Below are 14,807 nucleotides of genomic sequence, written 5' to 3'. Positions count from 1 at the left end.
CCCCCAACTCCCAGGTGTAGGTGGGGAATTGAAATTGCCTCCTGCAGGAAGTCTTCTCTAGATTGCCTTTACCCCACTAGCGTCCTCCATCTGGGCAGCCCCCAACACTACAGATACCTCTAATAAAGAGCTCTTCTCATATCCTCCAGTGATCTGAGTGGATGTGAGGGACGCCAGGGAACTGAGAAAGAAGGGACCAGAGGAGGGAGGGGATGAGGCCTGAGTCAAAGCTGGTGTCTTTGAGTTTTATTGGGAAGGGGAGTCCATTGTAGTGTGGGAGGCCAGACCAATAGATCTAGTACCTGTGAAATAAAGTTCATTATCTGGCTTCTCTGGAGAGGTATGGAGCCCCCTCAGAAGAGCTGGGCTGAAGAAGAAGCCACTCATCCCACTTCTACTCCTCCCTTGCCCGGTAAATTAGTGTCATCAGCTCTGGGAACACTGGGGCTTTTATGGGGGCCAGGCCCTGCGCGTGCAGTGTGTCCTGTAGTGGTCGGCACCTGGCCCTATAGGACCGTATGAACCGCCCCGCACCGCGGGGTTTCAGTCTCTCGCCTGCATGCATGGCGGGGATGCAGGCGCATGTCCTTCTGTCAGACCCTCCGGTCCGTGGGGACAGGGACCCAGCCTCATCTCTCAGCCAGGCTGGCCAGGATGCCAATGAGATTGTCCAGCCCCAGCAAGTAGCCGTCCTCTCGGTTGCCCTCCTCCCAGGGCCGCCGGTGGTCCAGGGTCTGGCCGTCGGGGAGGGGCGTGGTCTTGCCGAAGTCGATGAGCCATACGCCGGCGCGGTGGCAGTGATCATGCACGAAGAGGAGCGAGCTGCCGATCACCTGCCGAGTCCCACACCGTCAGGCTACGGCTCTAATCCGGAGAAGCCCTCCACCCTATTCCCTCACAGACCCCAGACCCGGTACCTGAGCCTACCCCTCTTACCTCGTGCTTCCTAAAGAACTCAGAGACCTCCAGTGTGTCCCGGATCTGCTGCAGGCGGTTCAGATACCTCCTCTGGAGAGGGGAGGGTAGGAGAGGAGAACAAATTAACTGAATACCAGCTGAACCTCTGCGGATATGCGGAGCGCCATGATGCATGTTTGGCTTGGCAAATACCGTGGTGAGGAAGGCACAGGCCCCCACGTGGCGCGCAGCCCAGAAGGGAAGGAATGTAAAGCAATTACAACACAATGCGATAAATGCTATGATGGGGGTCACATAGGGTAGGGTGCTACAAAAATTGACCTGACCTGGGGACACCCCTAGGTATCAGGCTCCCCAACACCTCAGGGTTCTGGGATCCCGCGCTCACCAGCACTTCGGCATCCCCTTGCACAAACTCCTGGAAGACGCGAATCACCTGCTCCCGGCTTCGCGTGGTCTTGAAGTCTGTGCTGCAGGAGCCGTCGGCTTTCTGTAGGAGGTGGGCAGAAATTGTCAGGGGCCCCGTGCCCGCCCGAGGGGAGAGGATCAGGCCAGAGCAGCGGTACCTCCCGGGACGTTGAATGCCAGGGACAGCGAGACTGCCGCCAGAGGCTTGCCTCTTCCGGGGACTGTCAGGGTGGGAGGTCAACATGGAGGACAGACACCGCACAGTGGGGCTGGGGCGGGGGAAGGGCCCGGGAGGTGCAAGGCGAAGCGGGCCTGGCTCACCTTAATGCCCTCGATGCGGAAGCCGAGCGTGGTACTGGAGCTGATGCCTTCTCGCCACTGCATGTAGCGCGGCTTAGTGACCGCGCGCTGCGCGTGCTCCTCCTCGGTGGGTGCCGCAGGGTCTATGGCCAGCATCTTCTTGTACATGTCCTTCCGCAGCTTGGGCCGCTCGCGGGCTTTGGTCAGCTCCTCTTCCAGGTAAGTCCTACGGAGGCGCAGACAGCGGCGGGGCTTGAGCAGGCGCACACCCGGACACTGTAAAGCACGGCCTTGGGCACGCGTAGAGCGCTCGTTCCCACCCCGGGCCCTTTACAGGTTCCCACCTGCCCGGTAGGGCACGCGTACCTGACGCCCATCTTGCAGTCAAGTACGCAGGGCCCATCGAAGCCGTCGAGCAGGTCCTGCAACTGCAGGTAGCTCTCGCCGTCGCGCTCCACCACACCATGGAAGGCGGGCACGCAGCCGCGCAGCGCGTCCGCCATGAGCCGTGCCAGGCAGTAGCGCTCGGGCTCTGAGCTACGCTTCAGAATCATCCCGCTGCTGCCCGCCTTGAAACTCCCTGCGGGCAGGCGCTAGTTAGTGCTGCCTAGTCCCTTCCTCCCTGCCTCCACCCACCTCCCCCGTGCCTGCTCCGTGCTCACCCGTGTGCCCTGCCAGCTGCACCCAGGAGTAGCGCTTCTTGAAAGGGCTCATGACGGGCAGATTCACCATGGTCCGGATCTTCTGCCAGTGGCTTTTCTGAAAGCGACACGGTCCCGGTCTGTAAGTTAGCGTCTGCATAAGCCCTCCTTCCTCTGGAACATGGTCTCGCCCAGCCCAACCTTACAATAAGCAGCTAGAGCCTGATGAGTCAATCATTCATTCGCTCAGGGAAAGTTTATTGTGAGCCTGTGTGGCGGACCCTGAGACAAGCACATGCAGTTGACAGACATCCAGCTCTTCAGTGTGCTGAAAAGAGCCCTGGGCTCAGTGTCAGAAAGCTCACGTTTGCACCCCAGTTCTGCTGCTCCAAAGCTGCATGGACAGGTTACTAAACTGCTCTGTCAAGGTTTTAGGACTTTTGTGAGCATGAGAATCACATGATGGTCACTCTTGTTTAAAAAAATGCAGATTTTCAGGTCCACCACAGGGAAATTCTGAGCAGTCTGGGGTGGGACCAAAAATTTTCATTTCTACCAATGCCTCCGGATATTCTGCGGCCTGAGAAGCCTCTGAGCTGTTTCTTCATCTGTAAAATAGGGAAATAACCGCTCTCGCTGCGTTGTTGTGAGTAGTAAATGAGGCTTGAGTGTGACAGATGCCCCCACCCCCAACCCATTCCTTGGCATGAAGCAGTAGCTGGACAAATCTGGATTATTGTTTCATTTACTTGGGACCATTGGTTCCTCTCATTTAAGGAGAAAGACAAACATGGAAACAAACCATTACATAGGCCCAGGGCAGGGAGGCCAGCCTGGTAGGGCCTGGAGAAAGAGTGGCTTGGGGCTCCCCAAGGCCCTCTTGCTATCCCTGGATGCCATCTCACTCCTAGCCAGTTGACAAGGCCCAGGGCACCCTTAGTCCTGATCTGAACCCAGAAACCTGGGCTTTGAAAATGGGATACAGAGCTGAGGGTCTGTCATCTTAGATGAAATTGGGAGGGAAATGTAGATTTTGGTGTACCTTTTGCCTCTTGACCATTGTGTCTAGCCTTCAGCCAGTCCTGAGAGTATCTCATACTCTGGACCTTTCCTCTTCCCACCCCAAACTCATCAGTCCTGTGTCTACCCACTGAAGTGCAGAGGTTTGTTCATGCAAACATTGTGTCTGCTGCCTCCTCCCAGGGTGCCTGCCTTTTAGAGGAGTTACACATGTGTGCCTCCACAAGCGTGGAACCCAGGAATCCAGCTTCCCTGACCAGAGGGTGTTCTAACAGGGAGAGGGAGAGCTGGCATGCTGGCCTACGCAGGGGAGGCTGATGACCATAAAACTCCTTTCCGTGGGGAGGAGATGGAAGTTAGTGACAGAGCACTGGATGGGGAGTCTGGAGTTGGTTCCAGTCCTGGCTCTGTCACTTTCTATCTGAGTGAACCCAAGGGAGAATTTCAGCTGTGTGAGCCTGTTTCCTCTGGACCTAGCTGTTGCCATAACACGAGCCACCATTTACTGACCGCCTACTGCATGCCAGGCACTTCTCATCTCCATCAGACAGCCTTGCTCCTGTTTTCCTACTGAAGTCCCTACATGGCACACTAGGGTGTGATCACTTGTCCAATCCCTAGGGATCTGGGGGTGTAGCCAGAAGCAGCCCACTAGAAGCATGACATCTCTTTCAAAACTCCCTTTTTCACGCTTTAAATACATACAAGGTTTGCATTATGCTGCATAATAAATCCAAGTTTTATTATAAAACTCTCCCACCTCCGAATCCTCAAATAAAATTCCCGGAAGATGTATGTGCTGTGTGTATTGAGTGGCACCATCCTATACCCTCTTCCCCCACACTCAGTTTGAGATTCGTTATGCTACTGCACATGCACAGCAAGTGCATGAGGTGGTAATTATTGCCATTTTACAGAAGGCAATCAAAGTTCAGAGAGTTAACATCCCCTCCATCCCTGCTCCCAGCCCCCAGTCTCTGCCTTAAGCTCCAGTTCAACCCCCTCCTCATGCTTCAATTGCCCCAGCAGGTTCCAAAATCCATGCTACCACCCAGACTCCCTTTAGGGGTCAAAGGGGACCCTGCAGGAGAAAGAGTTTTGTACAAGATGAAGCAATTTGCAGCCACAAGGTGGTATGTTCTAATCACTGAGGAAACACTGAGATCTGTCTGGGGACCCCTCTCTGTTGGCTGGACACTTCTGCTTCATCCAAAGGGATGGGTTTAATGGTGGGGCTTCGGGCAGCTTTAGGGACTTACTGGCAGAATTTGGGGGACAGTGGGACCAGAATGGACTTCATCAGAGGGTACATCTAGTTCTGTAGCCACCCTAGTAGAAGAAGGAACCAGCCTTGGGTTAGGTGAGATGGGAGAACGGCATCATCCTTTCTTCTGGGATCATGTGGGGGCAGTGAGTGAGGCTGGAAGGTGGAAGCTGTGCCTGGTAGAAGAGGATTTAGTACCTGCAGTCCTGGGCTACTGACACTTGGTTGATGTGTGATAACATAGCACTGACTTGCTCCCAAGCTGAGATAACGTGGGGTCATCTCTCCACTCTCCCCACCACAGTTTTGTGAGGATCGTATCAGCCAAGAGCATCAAAGACTAAGGCTGGTTCCAGCCATGTGGGTTACAAAGGGCTTTCACACCCATAATGCCATCTCAGCCCTCTCAGCCACCTCTTGAGGTTGGTTGGTAGTGACAGGATTTAGTTCTTCTGCCAGTAATGCATATGGTCAAACATGGAAAAAGCTGATGCAAGTATCATGGAACTCTGTCGTCTTCCATCTTAGGGAGCTGCCTCCCCCAGGGAACATAATGCATACAAAGATGCATGTATCCAAAAAGGTTCTGGGAGAATCATTCTTTGGTGGGTGGGTGGGGATTTGGGCACACGAACAACAGCAGGGAATATATTTTTGAGCAGGTAAGGCTTTTATTGTATGAATATCAGAAAGCAGATTTATTATGTTACAGAGTGAAATCTAGCTGAAAAGAGGGCTAAAACTCCGTCCTCTGGCACAGTCTATTCCGCCACAGAAGTCTGGGAAAGCCGCTCACAGCCAAGAGGCTACCCAGACATCTTGGGACAAAAAGCTCAGGAGAGCTGACCATGTGAAAGAGTCTTTGATGAAATCACAGGAGGACCCTCCGATACGTCCTCACTCATGGAGCTGGACAGGGAGCATCTCTCTCTGGGCAGGGCTTAGCTGGATACTAGCCTCAGACCCTCCTTTGTCTGAGCTCTATTTGGAAGCCCTGAGGACTCTCCTCCTTCTCATATCACACCAGATATTCAGTGTATCTTCTGCCAGAACGGATCCTTTGCTTGTCTTTGGTATTCATCCCCATCCTTCCTGACTTCTACTCCCTACCTCCAGCCGTCCAGACTCTGGCTAAAGCTCTCTACCACCCAACCCCCTCACCATGTTCCCAATACTCTATCAAATAAGCACTCCTGGTGGCAGGGGTGATGAGAACAATCCGTTTAAATTTATAAGATGATTTGCACTAAGGTATAAGTGACCCATGACTTCACCCTCCCAGGGGCATCTGCTTTTTAAAAAGGAAGGCTGTTAACCTAAATTCTGCTCTATAATTAGTGAGAAGTGAAGTGTGGGAATTCTGGGTCCAGGACAGGATCGAATCCAGGTCTCCTTACCCATCCTGGAGCACTGAGAGAAGAGAACCAAACAAACAAGAGTCAAACACCCTCTCTTCTGCTAGAGCAACATCCCAAAATTGTTTTAATAGGCAGACAAGGCCTAGGAATACAGTCATGCCAGCCACCCTTGGGGATAGGGCCCCAACTCCTCTCCTGGCCTGTATGGTTTTCCCTGCCCATGACTCTTCCCTCTACCGTAGGAAAGGACCCAGCAGGGAGGCAGGCTGCCCAGTCCCAACTACCTTGTGGGGAGCCCAGCTCCAGGCTCTGGGAAGACTGTGCGTAGCTCCTAGGAAGAGAAGTGAAGGATGTACAAGCTGGGCAGAGCCTCCCCTCTCTTCCCATTGTCCACCCAGGCCTGAGTTGTAAGGGGCTGGCGAGCTGGGAGCTGCCGAGCACTGCCTCAGCACCCTTCTCCCAGGTGCATCCTTCACGGTCAGCCAGCCGATGGGCTCTGCTTCCTACCTGGGGAAGCCCTAAAGGCAGCCTGGGCGGGCGCACTGTGGCGCTCCCGGCCTGGCCGCGAGGCAAAGTCCGAGCTGGGCCCTCCACGCAGACGCAGGCGGCCTCTGTCAACAGCCCCCGGCTTATCTGCCGCTGCCTCGGCTGTTTGCCTTCGGGGAGGCCCCGGCGTGCTGGGGGTTGGGAAGGCCTGGGACTCGCCGCCTCGGAGCTGGAAAGGCTCTCAACGGCCATCTGCTCCAGCTCCTGCCGCCCCGGGTGACAGCGAGGCCCAGAGTGGGAGAGGCCGACCGAAGACGCCCAGGCAGAGCTGCGACTGGTCCCCGGAGTCTTGACCCAGGCTGGCCTGTCTACGTTGTACACAGTCCTGGGCCGCGGGACCTACTCCGCCTTTGGGAGGAAGAGCGAAGCTGGGGGCTTCCCTCCTGGCTCCCTTCCTCCAGCGCCCGCCTCTCAGCTGTCAGAGATTTGAGCGGGGGAGCGGTGGGCCCACAGCTACTGCTCCGGGTTTTTGGAGGTGGGGAGGGAGGAGTCCTCTCACTGCCCCACATCACCGCCTTAGAAACCACTGGGCGGCACCCGCCTCCTTTCAGGCGCCAAGGTTGCACCAAGAATGATCGGGGATCAGGCGTACCCTTACGCCGGGGGAGGAGAGAGGGACTCCCCGCACCCTACACCTGGTGGCGGAGTGTGTTCCTGCTCTATGAGACTTTTCCCTTCTTCCTCTTGTGTCACTTACAAACCACGCCGCCCTCTGGGTAATGTAAGTCTCAGGGGTAACTGAGTCACGGAGCCACAGCAAGTCATTACAGTGACTCCCGCGCCTCGTCCAATCCGAGCACGGGGGGAGCCCAGGTTCAGCAGGCCCCGGCAACCCCGGCGGGCGTCCGCCGCTCTCACCGCCCTTCTGGGCAGGCCCCGAGCCACCAGAGCCTGCGGGGAGCCCTTCGCCTCTCCCTCCACTACAGGGACACTTGCATAACGTGGATCTAGAGCAACTCCTTCGCGTTGACCGCGGATAGTTATGTGAAGTATTTGGCCTTGGTTAAAACCAGGGGGACAAGACGGCTATCCTGGGCGCGGCACATGCGGGAGGGGCAGGCACCGGGAATGACTTCACCGCACCCTAGCCTGGGTTATCCGAGGGTCAAACCTGGCCCCGGAACATCCAGGCTACCAGAGGCGGAGGTCAGCAGGCTGGTCCCACCCTTTCCGCCTCAGTTTACCTTCTCCCGGGCCAGAATTAGGAGGAGTAAAGCGGAGGAGGGCTGCGTTCCGCCCCCTGCCAGAGCTCCCAGTCCCGCGCCCCTCCCTTCCCTGCGTCCACGCCTGGTGCGGGCGCCGGGAGCAGACGGCGGCGGCTAGCGAGCAGAGCCTGGAGCGCGGCTCCACTCCCACTCAGGAGAGGGAAACCGTGGCAACGGCGGGGGTGGGGCCGCGGCGCGGGAGAGGGGGAGGCAGAGAGGGAGACTCGTTGACCCCACTCTCCGAGAGTTCGTGGGGCAACGCTAAGCCCCTCCGATCCCTCCAACCATCTCTCAGCCAGCAAGTCACGCTCCCCCCCCCGCCCCCTCCCCGCTCCCCGTGGCGGGTCGCAGACTCCTCCTTACTCTCTTAGACGCCCCAGGGCCCGGGCCGCGACTCGCCTGTGGAACCGGGGTGACCACTGTAAAGGTGAGGGGTCGGCCCGGTGCCTCCCTTTGGCCCCAATGCCCTCCTAAAGAGTGAGACTCGTACCCGCCGGGGAGGGAACTTAGGGCAGGAGTCGGTCCGCAGAGAGCTCAACGCAGGTCCCCGCACGCAGCCCCCGCGCCCCGCGCTGGCCCCGCCCCCGCGGCCAGTACCTGAACCACGTCCTCGCTCGTTTCCAGCTGCACGTTGCCGCGGCTCCGGCTCTCGCTGTCGCTCAGAAGATCGTCCTCCGAGTCCTCGGGCAGCGACGAGGAGCCAGTGGAGGAGAGCGACGAGGTGGAGAGGCGGCGCGGCTGCTGCAGGTGCGACGAGCCCACGGCCGGGAGCCAGCCACCCTCCGGCTTGGGCGGCCCGGGGCTGGCCGGGGTCACGTCCGGCTCCTCGGCCGTCACAGTCAGCTGCGGGATCACCGGGGCAGGGGGAGCCCGCGGAAGCCCGTTGGGGATCTGTCCCCCCCGCCGCTTGGCCCCGCGGGCCCGGGGCTCCCCTGCGGCGGCGGCGGCGGCGACCGCGGCGCAGCGCGCCTCGAAAAGCAGGCGCAGCTCCCCGACACTCCGGCGCGGGGCCCGCTCCAGCCCGGGGCTGCAGGGCCCCGCGCCTCCCGGTCGCGCCATGCCCGTCGGGCCCCCGGGCAGGGTCATTTCCCAGCAAGAGAGCCGCCGGGGAGCCCACCAGCCCGCGGCGCGGCGGGTACTGGAGCCGCTCGGCGCCCCAGGCTTGAGACTGCCCCGAGGCGGAGCCTGCGCGGCCGCTCGCCTGGGCCCCGCCTCGGCCGCGCCCCCCGCCCACTCCTTTCACTTTCAGAGAAAGCGCGGGCCTCCTTGGGCTCCTGCCCAGAATGGAAGGCTCCCTGTTGCTCCTCCGGGTGGCCGGGAAGCCCAGACCTCCTGGAAACACACAAAACCCGGGCCTGGCCCTCGCGGCCTCTCAGTGCCCACTCTCGAGAAGACCGGAGGGGCTGCTCCGCCCCACGCCGTGCCGCGTCCCCGGGAGATTCCTCCTGGCAACTCCAAGGGCCCCGACCCCGCAGGAGAGGAGCTGGTCCAGCTCTTGCTCTCGCACCCAGTCCCTGGGGCTCCTTTCCGCGTTCCACTCATCCTGGGCTAAGGCTTCCAGGTCTCCGGGGCTTTTCTCCGCCCGGGACCCCTTCGGCACAGAGTTCAAGGCCTTCGGCTTCCCAAAGAAGCCTCACCCCAGGGCATGTGCCCAAGTGGGGACTCTGTCTTGGGAACGAGCTGAGGCTTCTCCCCCTCCCTACCCCTCCAGCTCCCCACTTCCCGGCTGGCAGAGTAAAAGGTCAGGGGGCAGGACCCGGATCTCTCCAGGTTTTCCTGGCAGAGACCTGGGCAGCATCCCTGGCTGCTGCCTGGCGAGGGCTGAGCCCTTCTTCCTCCTTTCCTTTTGGAGTTCGGGGCTTGGAGTCTGCTGTGGGGCTGTAAGCAAGTCATTTCACCTCCTTTGAACTGCTGATTCTCCTTGGCAGGGTTGTTGTCCACCTCACAGGATTGATGTGAGAATGAAATGAAAGATGTGCTATCTCTGAAACGTTGGAATCATTTTAGTGTGAGTGGTAGAAAGAGCCAACCTCAGGTTCACCACACCCCAGATGTGATTTTAGGCAGTCTCTTCACCTTTCTAAGTTCCATTTTCTTACTTGTAAACGTAGGAAAACCTCACCTGACCCACAGAGTTGTGGCTGTGAAACTGGGAAGAGGGTGCTAATGGCGGTGAAGGATCTCATACACTGCAACGTTCTCAGCAGCGGCATCATAGTGGCGGATCTTCGGTCACTTCGCATGTTAGCGGTGAGCTGAGCTGCAAAGGCTGCTTTGTGTAGAAGTCAGCATTTCACAGCATTTCCTGTTTTCCCCCAAATGCCATGAGTGAGAATCCCTCATCAGGTGCCCGGTGCCTAGGGGTTATTGGGGGACCTCTGGGGAGACTGCCCTCAGAAGGACAGCCTCTGAGCTGATGAAGGCCAAAAGGAGGAGCTTTCCTTTCGTTATCTCCCTTCAGCCAGAATTCAAGGATGGCCCAGGAGGAGAGAAAAGGAGGGTTCAGAGAGACAGTGGGAGCCTTCAGCAAAGAAGAAAGGAGAAGATCCCTGAGGGGGAATTGATGAAGAAGGTAAAAGTGTGGAAGAAAGAGTGGGAGGGGGAGGGAGGAGGAGAAACTGAAGGAATGAAGGAGTGAGAGAAAGAAGGAAATACAGGAGTCTGAATACTTAAGTCTTCTGTGGAGAACCTGGGAAGACACATGGCTATTTCTCTGGGACACAGAGGTCTGCAGGAACCTGGGTGTTTGGGTGACGGGTGTGTACTCAAGGGCTTGAAGGCCCAGAAACACCCATGTCTCTTGTTCTCACTTCTCTCCCTCCTTCAGAGCTACCCCGCTTAATGGTGGGAGCTGGGAAGGTACTGCCCTCAGAGAGGAGACTGGGGGCAAATCCAGGGTGGAGAGAGTCAGCAAGGACCTGTCAGAACTGGAAAGGTGGGAAGAGAAGCGAGAGGAGGGAACATGTACTCCACACCTGTGTGCCAGTCAATGGATGGGCAATGTTGGAGGCATGAGCAGGCTGGGAGCTGGTGTCAATTTGGCCGCCACAAGAAGACTCAGGGCAATTCCTTTTTCTTCTTGTATTAGGCACTTGTCCAAGGCCAGCGACCAAAGAAGAGGTCTTTGCCGCACCTGCCCAGGTGTTCCTCACTGTGAAGGTAAGGGCAAACCTGGGAATTGCATATTGAAACGAGAGTTAATTTCATAGATTTTAGAGTGGAAGTACTTTTAGATGCCTCTATCATCCTCACAGTACAGCAGAAGTAACAAAGGGGTTAAGTGACTCAACCAAGGAGGTTAAGGCACTTGTGCAAGGCCACACAGCTAGTTGGTGGAAAAGCCAGAGTGTATCCTAACTTCTATTCCTGTGCTATGCTCAGTTTCTTAAATTAACAACTTGTAGTTCAGTCCCTAGTTCCTTATCCAGTGAAGGCAGGGTCTGCCTCCACCTACCACAGGCAGAAAGCATAAGGGGGCAGGGTTTACCCCTAAACCCAATATAGCTGTGGGACAAGGTCAAGGGGTTCTCACGTCCTCTTAGGTGAGCCAGGAATGACCTTTCAAATCCTGGAATCCTGTTTTTGTGCCTCAGTTTTCCCAGTCCTTGAAGCTGAGTAGATGGATGTGAGTAGAGGGGGGTGGAAAAATCAGACTGACTACTACCTAGGTGGAGGAATGGCCTCTTGTGTGCTGCAAAAAAATGGAGGTATGAGAGCAAAGAAGAATGTTCCACAGTTGGCTGATCTGAGATGGGCCATGGGAGTCCCTTATCCACAAGGTCTTATCCACAAGGTCAGCTATGTGTCTGAGAAGAGAACTGATCTTTCTTCTTCTTGTGGCCTCTCAGTTCAGGGATCCTCCTGAACCCTAGAGGCCTGCATCCTGGGGTGTCTGAGTCTTCACCTCTCTCCATGTCCTTCAGGACTTATCAGGCATGAGGGCTACATCCCTCCTGGAGGTAACAACCCTGGGGCACAAAAGCTGGAGAAAGGGGTGCCTAAAGAATGGGGTGTGTGAGGTGAGGTGCTTCTGGTTTTATTCCCTAGCCTGCCTCATTTAGCTTTGTTCCTCCTCTACGCAACCCACAGGGCAGCACCAGTGGCCTCAGGGGCAGGAGCAAGGTCACCACTCACCATCTCTATGCCAGTTTCTGCTTCCCAAGACCCAGAGGCAGGGCCTCTCACCTGTGGGAGAGAGGATGAATGGGCCACCTGTTTTTTGTTGGTTTTTTTTTTTTAATATTTATTTATTTATTTATTTTGCCTGTGCCGGGTCTTAGTTGTGGCATGCGAACTCTTAGTTGCGGGATGCAGTATCTAGTTCCCTGACCAGGGATTGAGCCCAGGGATTGAGCATTGGGAACGTGGAGTCTTACCCACTGGACCACCAGGGAAGTTCCCCACCTGCTGTTTTGAGGGGATTTGAAAGCCTCTCCAGAGAGAGCCTAGCTTCTATGTTTTGTGTGTGTGTGTGTGTGTGTGTGTTGGGGAGGCAGAGGGGCGGCATATGCTCCTTTAGACCAGGTGGTACAGGGTCTCATTCTAGTCAACAACTCCCAGGCATGCTCTGTGGTGCTTAGTTTAGTGTCCTCCAAGGGACTTTCTGACCCCAGGATTCCAATATTCTGTGACAATACCTATGACTCATTCATCATTTACAGAGCAAACAAACTTCCACTGAGCAGCTGCTATAAACCAGGCATTGTGCTAAGGTGAAAGGGTTACAGGAATGAGTAGCTCCTTACCAGGAGTGGTGGTACATCATTTTACATTGTCTTCTGATGGAGGGAAGCGAGAAAGGACCCAACAGAAAACAGCTCCCAGGATGATAAATGGCTGTTTATTTACTGTTTCCAAGGGACTTTCAGTGAGACCTTGGTCTTTCAGCTGCTTCATGCAAACAATTCCCCAACCCTGGTCAGTCTGTTGCCCTTCTCTGCCCAGGGCACGGTAGAGAGTGCTGGAGGGCTTCCCAGAGCCAGGGCCCAATGAAAACTTGCAGATGGGGAAGAACTGGAGGTCTCTTTCCTCCTGGAAAGAAAAGTGAACAGGGCTTCCCTGGTGGCACAGTGGTTGAGAGTGTGCCTGCCGATGCAGGGGACACGGGTTCGTGCCCCGGTCCGGGAAGATCCCACATGCCGTGGAGCAGCTGGGTCCGTGAGCCATGGCCTCTGAACCTGCGTGTCTGGAGCCTGTGCCTCGCAATGGGAGAGGCCGCAGCAGTGAGAGGCCCGCGTACCGCAAAAAAAAAAAAAAAAAAAAAAGTGAACAGCTGTCTTCATTTGACAACCCAAGACCCTTTTCCTTGCCTCCGGCTTTCTGCTCCTCCCCACGCAGTCTCTGACCCCATAATTGATAGAATTTGTGGGAATATCTTCTGACAGTTTAGCAGGACTTGGGATCTAATAGTGTTCACTGACCTGCCACCATCTGAATCACTCTCCTCTAAAACGAACAAAATGTGTCACCACGCCTGTGTATGTTCAATAAGAACATTTTCTCTCCTGACACACTTCAGAAACAAGGTTTCCCATCCCTCTCAGGAGCCTGTGTTCCTGTGGTTCTCCCTCCTCCCTCTCTCCAAAACTCAGAACCCGCAGAATCTCTCCCAGTGGCCAAGCGGAGGCAGAGGGGATTGGTAGCGTCTGAGGTCAGGGACGCGGGACGCGGCCCCCAGTGTCGAGGCGATTGCTCTAAGAACGTTCGGGGTGCAGTCGTCCTCCGTCCCCCACGTCCCTACCAGGGCACCTCTGGAATCTTGTAACCGCGGGAGGTGGGCGCATCCCCTAATTCCATTTGTGATCTCCGCCTGCCAGAGTGACCTCCACCCCAGGTGCGCGGAGACCGAGCCCACAAAGCCTCCGGTGGCTGGGTGGAACCAGGAGGCACCGGGAAGCTACGCGCACGCCCCGGGTCCGTGGAGCAGATGCCCACTCCACCTCGGCGTTGGCTGCAGGGGCGCCCCACGCCACACGCCAGGAGCGCGCCTGCGAGCTGAGGGCCCTACTCCCAACTGTGGGAAGCCGCTAGGACGCGCGCCCGGCAGGGGTCCCCGCACCTAGAGCCGCGAGCGCGCGCACGTGCAGGCTGCGGGGTCGGCCCCGCGCGGCACTCGGGCCCGGACTCCAAGGTCGCTGGGACTCCAGTGGGCGAACGGAGGCCGAGGCTGTTGGGTGGTCGGGGCCGGTCGGGTGAGGGGATAGCTCCCATCTGCCACAGCTGCTTTTCTCGCGGTCTCGGGTCGAACCCATAAGACGGACAGTTTGGGCTTCTACTGCAAGCAGCGTCCGCACCGCCGGGTCTCCTTCCCGCTTGCGCTGCGGTCTGGGGACACGATGGAGGGGAGAGGTGGCATCAGAAGCCCCAGAAAGCAGGGTCTTGGGAAGGACGTCGGCTTGCCCCGCCCCCCTTCCCTCCACTACGTTTATTGGGCGTTAACTAAGTGCTAGGCGGAGGAGGACACTAGTAGCTTCCAGGATGGTGGTGGGGGGGGGAGGCTCACAAATAACAACAGTACAGCGTGGTGGGTGCCGCCCTAGGGGAAGCCTAGGTGCTCCCAAACCCGAGTGGGAAGGGGCAATCAGGGAAGGCTTCCTGGAGGAGGTGGCCTTTGAGCACTGAAGGGTGAAGAGGAGTTCTCCAGGGAAAAATCGGTGGAGATAGACCAGTGCATTCCAGGAGAGGTGAATGTGTTTATGGCTGAGCAAGATGTGGTCTCCACATGAACTTAGTGAAGCAGGGTCATCAACAGCTAAAAGAGAGAGAGAGAGAAAAAAAGTGATATTCTGAAGACGGTTATCAAGGTAGTCATCATGGAACAGATCAGAACTTGGTTGGACTTCTTTACACTTATTTTCCGGTTTGGTACTGTTTTTAATGTTTTAATTACTCTCCGTGGTGAGACAATCTTTCTGAGCCCGCTGGGGCAGTGGCGAGGTGGAGGCCTTCAGAGCCACTGAAGGCTGGGAGTGGGAGGATGCTTTCAGACTGACCATCAGTAAAGAGGGAGTGTGTTGGGGGCTGGAGAGAATAGCAGCAGCAAGTTTGGACCAAAAGGCAGCTGTCTTTCTCTGGACGGTTCTCCAGGCCAGCCCCAGCACCCACTGGAACCTCTGTGTGGAGACTGAGTTTCTTGACCCCCAAGGTG

General features: G+C 56.8%; 1 protein-coding gene across 1 annotated transcript; it reads right to left on the bottom strand.

Annotated features, from left to right (window-relative positions):
• Nucleotides 1-629: 629 nt before the first annotated feature.
• Nucleotides 630-8,746, bottom strand: ITPKA (inositol-trisphosphate 3-kinase A; the record flags this gene model as incomplete). The annotated part of the gene is made up of 7 exons (XM_082855790.1): nucleotides 630-833; nucleotides 937-1,008; nucleotides 1,307-1,408; nucleotides 1,648-1,852; nucleotides 1,993-2,206; nucleotides 2,289-2,385; nucleotides 8,258-8,746. The coding sequence occupies 7 exons, from the start codon at nucleotides 8,744-8,746 to the stop codon at nucleotides 630-632; spliced, it is 1,383 nt and encodes a 460-aa protein (XP_082711916.1).
• Nucleotides 8,747-14,807: the final 6,061 nt, after the last annotated feature.

Source organism: Leucopleurus acutus (assembly GCF_964270905.1).
Source record: "Leucopleurus acutus genome assembly, chromosome: 1".
Taxonomy (NCBI): domain Eukaryota; kingdom Metazoa; phylum Chordata; class Mammalia; order Artiodactyla; family Delphinidae; genus Leucopleurus; species Leucopleurus acutus.
This window is presented reverse-complemented; position numbering and strand designations above follow the sequence as displayed.